The sequence below is a fragment of the Capra hircus genome, chromosome 15 (assembly GCF_001704415.2).
Source record: "Capra hircus breed San Clemente chromosome 15, ASM170441v1, whole genome shotgun sequence".
In the NCBI taxonomy this organism is placed as follows: Eukaryota; Metazoa; Chordata; class Mammalia; order Artiodactyla; family Bovidae; genus Capra; species Capra hircus.
The window spans coordinates 75,631,621-75,648,852 of record NC_030822.1 but is presented as its reverse complement, the minus strand read 5'-3'; the positions used below and the strand labels follow the sequence as shown (position 1 = coordinate 75,648,852).

The 17,232-nt window shown below is 36.1% G+C and overlaps 1 protein-coding gene across 3 annotated transcripts in view; it reads right to left on the bottom strand.

The window, feature by feature from the left end:
• Nucleotides 1–17,232, bottom strand: part of CEP126 (centrosomal protein 126) — a 112,751-nt gene that overhangs the window by 35,588 nt on the left and 59,931 nt on the right. For 2 of the 3 annotated variants that reach the window (XM_005689378.3, XM_013969408.2), the window contains exon 5: nt 5,897–6,092. In XM_005689378.3, the coding sequence (XP_005689435.2) occupies nt 5,897–6,092 (196 nt within the window). Of the gene's footprint in view, nt 1–5,896; nt 6,093–7,289; nt 7,971–17,232 lie in introns of all 3 variants that reach the window. The other variant, XM_013969409.2, reaches the window with a different exon arrangement.

Genomic DNA, 17,232 nt, shown 5'->3' with positions numbered 1-17,232 from the left:
TAAGAGTCTCATCATTACTTCAATGGAATCTAATGGAAATTATCAGTTTTTAATAAAATTTCATGATCACTTCAAAGTATTGTTGTTGTTCAGTCACTAAGTCGTGTCCAACTCTTTGCCACCCCATGAACCGCAGCATGCCAGGTCTCCCTGTCCACCACCAACTCCCGGAGTTTGCTCAAACTCATGTCCATTGAGTCAGTAATGCCATCCAACCATCTTGTTCTCTGTTGTCCCCTTCTCCTTCTGCCTTTAATCTTTCCCAGCATCTGGTTCTTTTCTTATGAGTCAGTTCTTCGCATCAGGTGCCCAAAGTATTGGAGCTTCAGCTTCAGCACCAGTCCTTCCAAAGAACATACTGGGTTGATTTCCTTAAGGATTGACTGGTTTGATCTCCTTGCAGTCCAAGGGACCAAGAATCTTCTCCAGCACCACAGTTTGAAAGCATCACTTCTTCGGGGCTCAGCCTTCTTTGTAATCCAAATCTCACATCATACATGACTACTGGAGAAACCACAGGTTTGATTATATGGACCTTTGTCAGCAAAGTGATGCCTTTGCTTTTTAATACATTATGTAGCTTTGTCATAGCTATTCCAAGGTTGTTGTTGTTGTTCAGTTGCTCAGTTGTTCCAACTCTGTAACTCCATGGACTGCACCATGCCAGGCTGCTCTGTCCTTCGCCATCTCCTGGCGCTTGCTCAAACTCATGTTCATTGAGTCAGTGATGCCATCCAACCATCTTGTCCTCTGTTGTCCCCTTCTCCTCCTACTTTTAATCTTTCCCAGCATCAGGGTCTTTTCTAAGGAGTCAGCTCTTTGCATCAGGAGGCCAAAGTATTGGAGCTTTAGTTTTAGTATCAGTCCTTCTAATGAACATTTACAATCGATTTCCTTTAGGATTTCCTGGTTTGATCTCCTTGCAGTCCAAGGAACTCTCAAGAGTCTTCTTCAGCACCACAGTTTAAAAGCATCAATTCTTCATCGTTCAGCCTTCTTTATGGTTCAACTTTCACAAGCATATGTGACTAATGGCAAAACTGTAGCTTTGACCAGATGAACATTAGTTGCCAAAATAATGTCTCTGCTTTTTAATATGCTCCCTAGGTTTGTCATAGGTTTCCTTCCAAAGAGAAAGCATCTTTCAATTTCGTGGCTGCAGTCACCATCTGTAGTGATTTTGGAGCCCAAGAAAATAAAGTCTGTCACTGTTTCCATTGTTTCCCCATCTACTTGCCATGAAGTGATGGGACTGGATGCCGTGATCTTCATTTTTTCAATGTTGCATTTTAAGCCAGCTTTTTCACTCTCCTCTTTCACCTTCATCATGAGGCTCTTTAGTTCCTCTTTGCTTTCTGCCATAAGGGTGGTGTCATCTGCATAACTGATTTTATTGATATTTCTCTCAGCAATCTTGATTTCAGCTTCCTCCAGCCTGGCATTTCCAATGATGTACTCTGCACAGAAGTTAAATAAGCAGGGTGACAATATACAGACTTGACATACTCCTTTCCCAATTTGGAACCAGTCCTTGTTCCACGTCTGGTTCTAACTGTTACTTCTTGACCTGCAAACAGGCTTCTCAGGAAGCAGGTAAGGTGGTCTGGTATTCCCATCTCTTTAAGAATTTTTCACAGTTTGTTGTGATCTACACAGTCAAAGGCTTTAGTATAGTCAATGAAGCAGAAGTAGATGTTTTTCTGGAATTCTCTTGCTTTTTCTATGATCGAACAGATGATGGCAATTTGATCCCTGGTTTCTCTGCCTTTTCTAAATCCAGCTTGAATATCTGGAAGTTCTTGGTTCATGTATTGTTGAAGGCTGGCTTCCAAGGAGAAGCATCTTTTAAATTTGCGGCTGCAGTCACCATCAGCAGTGATGGTATAGTCAATGTTTAAAACTATTTCTAATTTCACACATATAACACAGATATTTAAAAAGCATTAATCTGCATAACATATGTAGAAATAAATTCAAGAAGACTTTAATTTGTTAATCTAGTGAAAAAGTTAAATGAACTCAAAGAAAATTAGTTGCCTTAAAATTTTACACAAATTTTAGAAAATTTAAATATTCTGATGTTAAACAAAAATTTAGTATTTTTTTAGCCCTGAAAATAAACTGAGAAACCAATGAAATCAGTTACAGATTAAAAGTATCTTAGTTTGTATAGTTAATACTTATTGATATACTATTGTAAGTGTTTTGCAAATGGTTCATAAGAGTTTGATATTACTAGCATTTATTCCCTGCCTGTCACTTCCTTCAACCTAACTCGAACAAAGCAAAGCACAGCTCCTTCAATGTCTACTTTTGGAACAGAGTGATTTTAATTGATAATGAGGCTCCTAAAAGCTCTATGACTCTAAGGAATTTCTTTGAGATTGCATCTAATGAGATATAGAAATCTGGATTAGAAGGTCCTTTTAGACATAAGTATGATGTCTGTGGCTTTAACATCTCTCTTTGCCTAGGTCTGTGGTTGCTTCATTTCCCAAAACACCTAAAAAGTTTAGCAAACTGTTTTTTACTCAGAATTTTTCACTAAATCAACTTTTTTTCTCAGAATTTTTCTTATCACTAAAAAATGAAACATTGTGATCAGCTTCAAGCTTTGCTTGCAAGTTACTGATATAAATTGTACTAGACTTAACATGCTTTGTTTCTTAATTTTTAAATCAACTCTATTGTGATATACTTATCTACAGTAAAATGTACTCATTTTTTGGTTGTTATTGTATGTTTATGGAGTAAAACTCTGTAACATAAAAGTTGGCTTAAAGCTTAACATTCAGAAAACTAAGATCATGGCATCCAGTCCCATCACCTCATGGGAAATAGATGGGGAAACAGTGGAAACAACAGCTGACTTTTTTTGGGGGGGCTCCAAAATCACTGCAGATGGTGACTGCAGCTGTAATATTAAAAGATGCTTACTCCTTGGAAGGAAAGTTTTGACCAACCTAGACAGGATATTAAAAAGCAGAGACATTACTTTGCCAACAAAAGTCCGTCTAGGCAAGGCTATGGTTTTTCCAGTAGTTATGTATGGATGTGAGAGTTGGACTATAAAGAAAGCTGCGCACAGAAGAATTGATGTGTTTGAACTGTGGTGTTGGAGACGATTCTTGAGAGTCCCTTGGACTGCACGGAGATCCAACCAGTCCATCCTAAAGGAGATCAGTCCTGGGTGTTCATTGGAAGGACTGATGTTGAAGCTGAAACTCCAATACATTGGCTACCTGATGCGAAGAGCTGACTCATTTGAAAAGACCCTGATGCATGGAAAGATTTGAGGGTGGGAGGAGAAGGGGACGACAGAGGATGAGATGGTTAGATGGCATCACTGACTCAATGGACATGAGTTTGGGTAAACTTTGGGAGTCGGTAATGGACAGGGAGGCCTGGCATGCTGCGGTCCATGGGGTCGCAAAGAGTTGGACACGACTGAGCGATTGAACTGAACTGAATGGAGTGAAACTAGTAACAATCAAATAATTTATTATTTTTAAATATAAAATGCATTTATTCACACCTTTGAGAAGTTACCATTTCTTCAAAAAATTTATGTACAAAATGCCAAGAAAAATTACAATAGTACCTTATTTCAAACCAAAAATACACACATGATGTATACAAACTTTAAAAAACAAAACAAGCAATATGAATATAGATTCTTTCAAAAATATTTCCAATGACATAGCTACAACTTAAATTATGTTAAGAGAAATAAATAATAGTGTTACCTAATATATTTACATATTTGCGTGTCATATTCTTTTGATGTGGACTATTTAAAAAAATCTCTTTACTGAATTTTACAGTATTGTTTTATATTTTAGTTTTTTGGCCATGAGGCATGTGGTATCTTAGCTTCCTCATTAGGGATTGAACCTATACTCCTTCATAGGAAGGTGAAGTCTCTACCACTGGACCACCAGGGAATCCCTAAATTATCATATTTTAAATGTATAGTTTGATAGGTTTTAACAAATTATTTACCCATAACCATCACACTGAAATATTTAAGAACTTTCCATCTGTTGAAAGTTCTCTCATGCTTCTTTTCAGTAAATACCTACCCACCACTGACAACTACTAATCTGTTTTTTGTTACTATATAGATCTGAGTTTTCATTTGTTATCATTTTCATTCTGCCTGAAAGACTTTCCAGAGGGTCTCTTATTGCAGATACTGGTGTAGTACAGTTGTGTTCAGCTGTTGCTCATTTGAAAATGCCTATTTGGCTTTCATTTTAGAAGGACATTTTAGTTAAATATAGATTATAGGTTGGTAGTTTTTTTCTTCCTTGTTAGAACTTTGAAAATGTTTCACTGTCTTCTGGCCTGAAATTAGTGTGGTTCATCTTACCTTTGTTGACTTGCATGTAATACATCTTTTACTCCCTTTAGCTTAATTTAATTTTGATAAGGTTCTTTTGTGATGGGTTGTGGGCACATACATATGAGTGTATACTTATTTATCTTGCAGTTTGTTGAGCTTCTTTAATTTGTGGATTTGCAGTTTCATCAGACTTGAAACATTCCCAGCCACTGTTTCTTTAAATGTTCCCTCTCCTATTTGTGAGATTAATTAAATGTATGTTAGATTTAGATATTGTCCCTCATGTCACTAATTTCTGTTAAATATATTTTTTCTGACTTTTTTCTCCCAATGCTTCAAACTGGATGATTTCTGTCCACTGATTCTTTTGTCTATAGTGCCTTCATTGATAAGTCCAATTAATATAATTTTAATTTCAGGTAATATGTTTTTCAGATCTAGAAGTTCTATTTGGTTCCTCCCAAAATTTCATTCTCATTATGTTCACTTTTCTTTAATTCTTTGAAAATATTTGTAAAAGTTACTTTAAACTCTTGCCTATTATCTCTATCATTTATGATTATATTGATTATTTTTTTTCCTGGTTATGGGTCATATAGCTTTCTGCTTTTTCATACCTAGTGAGTTCTGAGTGTTGTACATTATGAACATTATGCTGTATGTCTAAATTTCAGTCTTGTTTAAAAGAGTGTTTCTTTTTTTGACAGGTAGTTAAAATACCTATGGATTTTTTCCGAGGCCTGTCAGGAGGATATGTCCAGGTAAAAAGCCTATGTGATCATAGAGCTTACCTCATTTGTTTCCCTTTATTCAAGACCATCTCTTATACTACCTGTTCTGCACAGTTTAAAAACAACTGTTTCATATATTTTATTCAGAATTATAGTTGTGTGTGGCAGGATGGCACTTCTTTATAGCCAGACAAAGTCTCCTGCTTTGCTTTTCTAGCCTTGCCACAATTGCTCAGTTACTGGATAAACTAGGCCAAGGTTACAAATTTAATCTTGACATTAGCATATTAAGAATCTTATAAATGTGTGCAAGTACTTATAAAAAATAAAGTGCATGAACATTTCAGGAAGTTTAGCATGAAATCCATACTCATTTGTAGGAAAAACCAAAGTAAACACCATACTAGAGAGAAGAGAAACACCATTTCTAGCTAATTATGCCATTTGTTTATAAGAACTTAATATCCACATGTATTATAATTTTCAATTTGTTTTTTATAATCCAATCTATAATGATACATAAGATACATTGTACTTTCAAATAACTTTCATATTTTTCAAAAAATAATGTTCATAAAGCATATTTTCCTATGTATGACACATGGAAAAAGAAGACTAGCAGCAGAGAGAAAACTGGAGCAAAAAGCTAAAAATGCTAAAACCTTCTCTCATTAGTATCTGTAATGAATCTGTGCTGATTCATCCAAACATACCCTTGGCTAGTGTTATATATTTATTTCTTTAGTGGATAACAATGCAAAAATGGGACAGAATTATTGCTAGATATTAAAATATTAATAATGTATTTAGAGTTTCATACTTGCAAACTGCTTAGATGCTGATCTTCTAGGAGTTTCTGCGTTTCCTCCAGTTTAAGCTGGAATGCATCTTTGTTAGTAGTCAAGTTTGCCTTGCTGTTTTCCATTTCTTGACCACAATTGATTTTGGATATGAGATATTTCTGATGCTTATGATCATTTTTTGACAGTGATGAAGGCAAGTCATTATCTATAGCTCTGTGAACCACACATAAAAAATGTTTAGTATACTTAAAAAAAGTTAACATACAAATGACATATTCATGTAATATGTGTTTGTGTGTGTCCAGATAATCATATATAAGGATATTGGAGAAATATATAGATATATTAGAATGGGAATTTAAAGGAATCAATAGTAGAATAAAAATGGATATGGGATTATAGTGTCAATAAAGCATTCCATCTTCATGTAGGAATGCCCAATTTTTCATGGCTTTGTTTATTAAATCCTATTTCTCTACTGTTTGGGATAGATATTGAAGTAATTACTATAGATGTACAGAGTCAGTCCTCAGTTCTTTAAGAGATCCCTATCTGGATAATAATATGCTGCACTACCCTTAGTTCTGAGCTGATATCATAGATGGTGGTATCCCTATAACCCTAATAAAGTTGGTTGAAGATTCAAGCAGTTAGAAAATATGAAGAATTCTTGTCAGGGTAGACTGGAATTTCCATCTAACTTTAAAACGTTTGGAAGCTTGGATTCCATCTAACTTTACTAGGTTTGGAAGATATTAACATATTGTTCTCAGTTGTACCACAAATATAAGCATGGTTTTCATGGCACAGAGGGGGCACCTTTAATAAAGAGTCTATTTTTAGTGTGTTAAAGTGCCACCTCCAAATTATCAGTAGATGATATCATCCTCTTTCAGAATTTTGCATCTTCTGGAAACATACAGCATGTTACACTTAAGTATATGAACAAAGTGAAAATAAAAAAAATCAAAGGAAGATATTTTGGGGGTGCATGAGAGATGAAAGTATATCAAAGGCTGACTGCTATTGCATTAGGGCTGGCAGTATGAATCCCAAGGGTATTTATCCCCAATTCACTTGAATTATCCTCAGTTCAATGAGGATTAAAATACTTTGAAAAGTGACTTGTGGCCACATGTGACACATATCTATCTCCAATACCCATATATATCTTTATTTGGACAGATTGGAATAGTCAAAGTCAATGATTACTAGATTCCTGACTATCCTTTTGCAACCACAGAGAGATCAAGGAGAGCAAAAAGGTATCTAAGTTCCTGAACACTGAGATTATGTTTCTCTTATCCTTTTAGGTTTCTTACTCTTACATATTCCTTCCCTTTCAGTCACACTTCCCAAATGAAGTATTGCTAGATCTACAAAAATATCTAATAAACTAAATTTATTTACCTTTTAAGTTGTCGTCTCTCAACTTTTTCTTCTCTATTTCTTTCTTCTCTACTCCACTTGCTTCTCTTCTCTTCTCTACTTTCTTCCCCCAGTGAGGAGGACTGAAGGAATGTATAGGAATAAAAGGAGATGGGGAGGCAGAAAGACAGGAAGAGTGAAGCATGGGGGGAAAGGAAGAAGAAATCATAAAAGAAGAAACAGAAGGAATAGGAGAGGGGAAATCTAAATTTGCTGAAGGCAAATATAGAGAGGGAGATGAATACAAAGGAGAGGAAAAAAGAGGGACAGGTAAAAGAGGTAAGAATGGAGAGGTAGTAGGGGAAGGTGAAGGAGAGGAGGAAAGAGCAGATGAAGAGGAAGAAAGCTGTAGAGAGGATGAAGAAGAGGATATGGAATTAGAAGGTGAAGACAAAGAGGAGGATGGAGAATTACAGGGAGGCGGATTGGACAGAACTGACACAGGTGCATGACCTACAAAGGCCTGGGGAAGATTTGACAATGCTGTGGTTTGTGGGACAGATGGCTGGACTGATGGAAAAGGATCTAACTGAGTAGGATGTTCAGGCAAAGGAGTGACAGCAGAAAGAGCGGGGACTGGCTGATGAGGGGGATGACTGGCTAAACAGGAAGGCTTCAAAACAGGAAAACCTTCCCAAGGGGTTGGAGGAACAGTCAGTCGAGCTGGAAGGGAATGACGGACAAGGGCAGGCATTAGAGTAGTTGGGGTTGAATGCTGTGCTGGAAGAGAATGTTCGGGTCTGAAAGTGTTGTAAAACAACTTGCTCTGTGAGTCTGAATCAGGAACTACTGGTGAACCTCGGGGTTGGTGGGGTAGATGGTCAGGTGGGCCAGAAGGAATTGGGGTTGGTAGATGAGGGAAACTTCCAGGAAAGCTGGAAGTAACTGAGGCTGGTGGCCGAGGAAGATACTTGATTGGGTAGGATGGTAACAGGGCTGGTAAGTTCTTTGGAAGAGCAGAGGGGACAGATGGATGGATAGGCTGGCGGGTGGGAGAAACGGTTGGATAGCTAGGAAGAATTTGGGAATGGTGGGATAGCAATGGGGCTCTGAAAGGAGATAGCTTATTAGGTAAGTGGGGATCAAGTGTGGAGGTAGCTGGACAGGCAGGAATGGATCTGCACAGGTGGAAAAGCATTTGAACAGGAAGTAGAGAGACAGCCTTATTAAGATGGTTTTTCGCTTTATTGGGCTTCCTCTATGTTTTCAATTCATACTATGCTTTCTTCTGAGGTTCCATGCATTATGTCCTTCTGATCAACCAGTGTCCTCTCATGAGTTGAGAAATGTACATAGGTTACTTATTCAGGTTCCCCTTTTCTCATTCCTTGCCCTTTAACAGTACTTTCACCTCTCAGAAGTCTGATAGTCATACAGATAATGAATATGGGCTAGAAAATCTGGTTGAAAGTGATGATACAAAGGGCAAATAGAGGTCAAACAGATCAATGCTCAGCTTTGGTCAGATTTCTCAGGGTAGGTAGCCTGTGGTTCAGGATCAACTGTCTCACCACAAATATATGGATATTGGAGATAGATACTTAACAACATTATTTTAAAGTATAAAAATATGGGGAAAATGTAGTTTCTTTTGTTCTATGTGTACATCTACCTAAAGGGTCAAGTATATTATCTTTGTGATAAGGATTTGGTTGTGATGGAAGGCTTTTATTTTTATTAGTCATTTCTTATATCTCATTATTTCTTGAAGTAGTTTTTATTTTCATATGGACATAACTCTCATTTTTCCTGAGGCTTAAGCACTGAATGCCTTCCATTTTTAATACAATTCTTCTCTCCTTTAGATTATCACATTACAGCATCTTAAATTATTTTTATCTACCACTAATATTTTCTACATTAGAACAATCATTTGTGAGTACAGATATATCTCCCCTTCTTTGGAAGGCCCCTGTTTCTTGGTATTACTTTATTCTTTAACACATTTTAGGTTTATATTGTACAGAAAATGTATTTTTAATGTGATAACCACATATAAGTATTTGTAGCCTAATTACAATTTTAATCATAGTACATAGAAATATTTCTATGAACTTAACACCTGATCTTTAATATTCCAAGCTTTCACATTTGTAGTACAACATTTTTACAGCTTATAAAGCATTTTCACATACATTATTTTAATACTATCAGTTATCTGTGGAGAGCAGCTTAACTTTATAATAAGTAAACAAAGGTGTTCTCTCTATAAATTGTATACATTTGTATTCCAAATACATAAAATTTATGTATGTGTATATAGAGATATAGACATCATGAAGTCATAGTAATAATAGTATATTACAACAATAACTGAAAACTATGTATTCTAGTTTAGAATGGAAATAATTTTTTATAAAGGAAAATTGGTACAATGGTCCTAGCACAGATTTGGTATAACAATAACTACATGTTTGTTTGCTACAGTGAAATCAAAGTTGTTTGATGTGTTATCTCTTCTAAGACTTTAAGAAAGTGTACACTGTTGAACAAAAATGTCTATCCTTTTATTCATTGTGCAAAAGAGTTTTTTAATTGAAAATAGTTGATGTTATCAGGATAATAATACACAGAAAAATAAATCTAATAGAGCAGAAAACCTGTATATAAAAATGCACATTACTTCTATACTAAATTACTTGAAAGTTTTTACTCCTCTAAATTTCCCTGGACCTTAAACCCCCTCTAATTGTCTGTCATCTTCCTTTTTGAGACAAAATTTCCAGTGAGTACTCTAAAATTACACTGTGTTCACTGCCTCAGCTTCCATTTGTTCCTTAATCTATTGCTGTCTGGCTTCTGTCTCTTGCTTTTGCTAGTGATTAACTAATTGACCTAACTGCAAAAAGAGACACTTCTTGACCACTATCTTTCTTGACTGTAATTCCCTTGGATTTCTTATTATCATATGTTCCTGGATATTTTACAACTTCTCTGGTTGTTCCTCCTCAGGCTCTTTCTTGAGCTCTTCTTTCTTTGCTTAGATATGCTAGAATTTTTAAGAGTCATGCAATCCTCTGCTTGTCTATCCATATTTTCTGTGTAATCTTATTCATATCATCTGTGTGACCTTATCTGTATCTGTATGTAAGTGAAGGCTTAATCCATCCTCTGTGGACCAATTCAACTCTGGGTTAACTCTCTAACTCGGTTCCCTGGATTATTAGTAGAACTAGGACTGTGTTTCAGGGACACAGATGTAAAAAATGACCTTTCATGGATAAACTGTCTGTACTGACAGGACTGTGAATAAGTCATAGGAAGGACTTATAGGAAGGACTGGTAGGAAGCTATAGTTTTGGGTTTCCCCAAATGTGGTAATTCTTATAACTGAACATATCGCTTGCATGGAAGCTATTCATATAGTCATTACAAGAAATGTTGGCTCTTGTTTAGAACAGAGGATTTCTAACCCAGGGTGGTTGTCTGTGCATTGTGATGTCACTTGTGGGAAGAGCGGCATAGCAAAGATGAGCCCTTTAACTATTTCGTGGCATGCCATGAGGATTCTGCCTACTGAAGAATGTTGCGTGTTGGCATGCAGTGTTTTATGTCTTCTAATTGAGGTCAAACCTGGTCTACTGCAGTCATGAGTCTGAGTGTTCAGCTGAACCAAGACCACCACTGGTGGGTACTAAAGTGTTAGTCACTCAGTTGTGTCTGACTCTTTGTGACCCCATGCACTATAGCCCACCAGGCCCATCTGTCCATGGAATTCTCTAGGCAAGAATACCGGAGTGGGTTGCCATTCCCTTCTCCAGGGGACTTTCCCAACCCATGGATCGAACCTGGGTATCTTGCATTGCAGGCAGATTCTTTACCGTCTGAGCCACCAGGGACTGAACTATGGCTTTAACTTATCCATTCACTGACAACTATCATACCTATATTCATGGCCCAGACATCTTACCAGTGAGACACTGACTCCAGAATAGCTCATAAGTGTCTCAAACTCACAGTTTATCATCATCCTTCCAGTCACTCTCTCCCTTAAACCTCTTTGTCCTGAACAGTCATTTTGATAAATCGTTTCACTATCCATTAACTAACCAAATCCATTCTCCACAGTCATTCTTGATTCCTCCCATTCACCTTTCAGTTCTTAAAAAGTTACCAAATCATGTTGATTCTACCTACTAAGTAGGTCTTCATAAGTCATTGTTTTCATTAACTAAGCTACCATTTTGTCTGATTTTTCAGCCTTTAGTCTTACTATATTCTTCCTCATCCTGACAATATTCCTAAAATATAAATGTTACATGCTTGCTTAAAATCTCTCAGTAACTGCTTTTAGGACAAATTCCTTAACAAAGCTCTTCATGACTTAATTCACGGCTTCCTTTCTAAACAATCTGCATACAATTTCTCAGTGTACACACTAGTCAAAATAAATTACCTACAGACTTATAGTTACCAGAAGGGAAGAGATAGATTGGGAGTTTGGGATTGACATGTACACACTGCTGTATTTAAAATAGATAACCAACAAAAATCTACTGTATAGCACACAGAACACTGCTTAATACTCTGTAATAACCTAAATGGGGAAAGAATTTGAAAAATAGATACATGTATATATACTAACTGAATCACTTTGCAATATACCTGAAACTAACACAACACTGTTAATCAACTATGCTCCAATATAAAATAAAAATTAAAATGAACAAAACGAACCACCTCTTTCAGTTCTCTTAATACAGCGTGTCCTCTTATACCTTCGTTCCTTTTCCTATTTGTTCCCTCTTTCCAGAGTTCCCTCTCAATGTCTCTGATAAATATCTTCCTTATTTATTCAGCTTCAGGTCATGTTTATATCCTTTGAGTTTTCATAATGCCAGTGATGTTTCTCTGTTTAAAGTATTTGTTGAATACTTCCAACATGTACAGCACTGAACTGAGCATCATAGGGAATATCTGCATGAGTGAGATTAAGCTATTGTTCTCTACAATATTACAGTTTGGTGGGGCAGGCATAACTACACATAAAAATTGAGCAATAACATATACGATCATGACTTTAAAATTTATTTTTATAGCCTTGAGCTCTTGTTTCATCTTAGGTTCAACTATTTTTATACATTTCTACTTGGACATTTACTCTCTAAATTCAGAAAGCTCAAATGAAGTTTAATAATATCTTGTTAAACCTATACACTTTTATTACATTCTTTATAATTTTTAAAGTCAGGAAATTCCCTCAATGATCAAGATTCAAAATTTCACCCTCTTTTGATTTCTATACTTTTTCATTTTCTTTATCCCACCATACACCAAAGCTATAATATAGTCTTTCCACAAAATATTTTTCTTCTTTCTTTTGTATTTCACTACCACTCTTTTAACATAAGTCCTTTTAAACTCATTGCTTGAATGTCTGTTGATTTTCCTGCACTATCCTATCCATACTCCAATTATTTTTATATCGAGATACTTTATTCTATATGAAACTTAACACATTATTCTTATTCTTTAATTTATTCTTTGATGATTTACATTTTTATGTTAAATTCATGTATACAGCACCTGATTCAGTATTTTTGCAGGTTATACTCAATTATAGGTTACTGTAAGATAATGGGCATAGTTTTCGATACTATACAGTATCTTCTTGTTGCTATCTGTTTTATTTTGTTATTATTTTTTTGATTACACAGGATGCAGGTTCTCAGTTCCCTCACCAGGGATGGAACCTGTGCCCCCTGCAGTTTAAGGGAGTCCTAATCCTGCTTATTTAACATATGCAGAGTACATCATGAGAAACACTGGACTGGAAGAAACACAAGCTGGAATCAAGATTGCTGGGAGAAATATCAATAACCTCAGATATGCAGATGACACCATTCTTATGGCAGAAAGTGAAGAGGAACTAAAAAGCCTCTTGATGAAAGTGAAAGAGGAGAGTGAAAAAGTTGGCTTAAAGCTTAACATTCAGAAAACAAAGATCATGGCATCTGGTCCCATCACTTCATGGGAAATAGATGGGGAAACAGTGGAAACAGTGGGTGACTTTATTTTTCTGGGCTCCAAAATCACTGCAGATGGTGACTGCAGCCATGAAATTAAAAGATGCTTACTCCTTGGAAGAAAAGTTGTGACCAACCTAGACAGCATATTCAAAAGCAGAGACATTACTTTGCTGACTAAGGTCCATCTAGTCAAGGCTATGGTTTTTCCTGTGGTCATGTATGGATGTGAGAGTTGGACTGTGAAGAGAGCTGAGCACCGAAGAATTGATGCTTTTGAACTGTGGTGTTGGAGAAGACTCTTGAGAATCCCTTGGACTGTAAGGAGATCCAACCAGTCCATTCTGAAGGAGATCAGCCCTGGGATTTCTTTGGAAGGAATGATGCTAAAGATGAAACTCCAGTACTTTGGTCACCTCATGCGAAGAGTTGACTCACTGGAAAAGACTCTGATGCTGGGAGGGATTGGGGGCAGGAGGAGAAGGGGACGACAGAGGATGAGATGGCTGGATGGCATCACTGACTCGATGGACGTGAGTCTGAGTGAACTCTGGGAGTTGATGATGGATAGGGAGGCCTGGTGTGCTGTGATTCATGGGGTTGCAAAGAGTCGGACACGACTGAGCGACTGAACTGAACTGAACCACTGGAATACCAGGGAAGTTCCATTTATCTATTTTAAATATAGTAGTTTGTATCTGTTAATATCAAATTTCTAATTTGTTCTTCCCCCTGTCTCTGGCAACCACAAGTTTCTTTCTATATATAGTATGTCTGTTTTGCACGTACATTTATATGTATTTTTAGATTCCACATATAAGTGATATCATACAATACCTGCTTTTGTTTGACTTATTTCACTAAGCACTGTATTCTCTAGGTCCATCCATGTTGCTGCAAATGGTAGAATTTTATTCTTCTTTATGGCTGAGTAATATTCCATCATATACATAACACATCTTAATCCAACCATCTGGAAAACTGGGATGCAATTTCTAAACATTAAACTGAGCTGTTTATGTATTTTGGCTATTAGCCCCTTTGCAGTTATATCATTTGCAAATATTTTATCCAGTTTTAAAAAAGTTATCTTTTTGTTGATGGTTCCCTTTATTGTGCAAAAGCTTTTGCATTTAATTAGATAATATTGGTTTATTTTTGCTCTTATTTCCATTGATTCAAAAGACAGATCCAAAAAACAAAAATTGCTATGATTTATGTCAAAGCATGTTATGCTTATGTTTTCTTCTAGGAGTAGCAGTTTCTGGTATTATGTTTATATCCTTAATCCATTTGAGTTTTTACTTTTGTACACTGCATTAGAGAATGTTCTAACTTCATTCTGTTACATGTAGCTGTCCAGTTTTCCTTGAACTACTTGTCTTTTCTCTATTGTGTATTCTTGTCACCTTTGTCATAGGTTAATTGACTGTAAGTGTGTGGGTTTATTACTGGGTTCTCTATACAGCTTCATTAGTCAATATGTCTGTTGTGCCAATAACACTACTGTCTTGATTACTGCGGCTTTGTAGTACAGTCAGAAGTCTGAGAGGTTTATATCTCCAGCTTTGTTCTTTATTCTCAGGATTTTTTTTTGTAATTTCTGGATGTTTTGTGATTCCATATAAATTCTAGTATTATTTGTTTTAGATCTGTGAAAAAATGTCATAGGTATTTTGATAGATTGAATTAAATCTGTAGATTGCTTTGGGTAGTATGTCCATTTTAATGATATTACTCCCTCCAATTCAATAGCATGGAATATCTTTCCATTTCTTTGAATCATCTTCAATTTCCTTCATCAGGTTTTACAGTTTTCAGAGTACAGGCCTTTCACTTTCTTGGCTAAGTTTACTCCTAGGTATTTTATTGTTTGATGTGATTTTAAACAGGATTGTTTACTTTCTATTTCTGATATTTCATTATTAGTGTATAAAAAACAACAGATTTCTGCATATTATTCTTATATCCCACAACCTTGCTAAATTCATTAGTTTCTAATATTAATAGTTCTTGGGTGGAGATGATAGGAGTTCTCTATATAGAGTGTTACGTCATCTGCAGAGCGAGTTTTACCTCTTCATCTTCTAATTTGGATTCCTTTTATTACTGTTTCTGTGGTTAGGAATTCCAACACTATGTTAAATAGAAGCAGTGAAAGTGGACATTCTTGTCTTGTCCTTGATTTTAAAGGAAAAATTTAAAATTTTTCACAATTGAATATGATGTGGGCTATTGGATTTGTCATAAATGGCCTTCATTATGCTGAGATATGTTCATTCTATACACACTTTGATGAGGGGTTTTTTTTTATCATAAATAGACACTGATTTCTGTCAAGTGTTTTCTCTGTTATCGATTGAGACAATCACATAATTTTTATCTTTCCTTTTGTTAATATGGTGTATCAAATTGATTGATTTATATATCTCAAACCATCCTTGTGACCTTGGAATAAATTCAACTTGATCATGATGTATGATTCTTTTTATGTATTGTTGGATTTGGTTTGCTAATATTTTGTTGATGATTTTTGTATCTGTATTCATCAAAAATATTGGCCTATAATTTTTTCTTCTTTTTTTGTATTGTCTTTGCCTTGTTTTGGTATCAGGGTAAGGACTGTCTTGTAGGATGAATTTGAGAGTGTGCTAATAAACTCTTCAAGTTTATGGAATAGTTTGATTAGGATAGGTTTTAATTCTTCTTTACACATTTAGTAGAATTGCCTCACGAAGCTGTCCTGTTCTGGAGTTTTGTTTGCTGGGCATTTTTCTTTCTTTTAAAATTCAACTTCACTTCTAGTGAATGGTCTTCTGTCCAAATTGTCTATTTCTTCTCAAAGGTCTTGGCAGCTGGATGTTTCAAGAAATCTGTCCACTTCTTGTAGGCTGTCCAATCTGTTGGCATATAAACTGTTCATAGTATTCTCTTATGATTTTTTTTGTATCTCTGTGGTATAGGTTGTTATTTATCCTCTTTATTTTCTTATTTTATTTGGATCCTCTCTCTTTTCTTCTTGGTGAGATTGTTTATTTTTCAAAAAACTAGCTCTTGGTTTCATTAATTTTTTCCTACTGTTTTTTTCTCTCCTAGGAAATGACTTCTTAAAAAATTGAAGCACAGTTGATTTACAATATTGTATTATATGTACAGTAAAGTGAAAAAGTTGGCTTGAAGCTCAACATTCAGAAAATGTAGATCATGGCATCTGGTCCCATCACTTCATGGGAAATAGATGGGGAAACAGTGGGTGACTTTACTTTTTTGGGCTTCAAAATCACTGCAGATGCTGACTGCAGCCATGAAATTAAAAGATGCTTACTCCTTGGAAGAAAAGTTATGACCAACCTAGATAGCATATTGAAAAACAGAGACATTACTTTGCCAACAAAGGTCCATCTAGTCAAGGCTATGGTTTTTCCAGTGGTCATGTATGGATGTGAGAGTTGGACTGTGAAGAAAGCTGAGCACCAAAGAATTGACGCTTTTGAACTGTGGTGTTGGAGAAGACTCTTGAGAGTCCCTTGGACTGCAGGGAGATCCAACCAGTCCATTGTGAAGGAGATCAGCCCTGGAATTTCTTGGAGGGAATGATGCTGAAGCTGAAACTCCAGTACTTTGGCCACCTCATGCGAAGAGTTGACTCATTGGAAAAGACTCTGATGCTGGGAGGGATTGGGGGCAGGAGGAGAAGGGGACGGCAGAGGATGAGATGGCTGGATGGCATCACTGACTCGATGGACATGAGTCTGAGTGAACTCCGGGAGTCGGTGATGGATAGGGAGGCCTGGTGTGCTGCGATTCATGGGGTCGCAAAGAGTCAGACACGACTGAGCGACTGAACTGAACTGAACCAAAAGTGATTGTTATATATATATTTCAGATTATATGTATTATAAATTATTACAGATATTAACTATAGTTCCTTATGCTATGCAATAAATCATTTTTGCTTA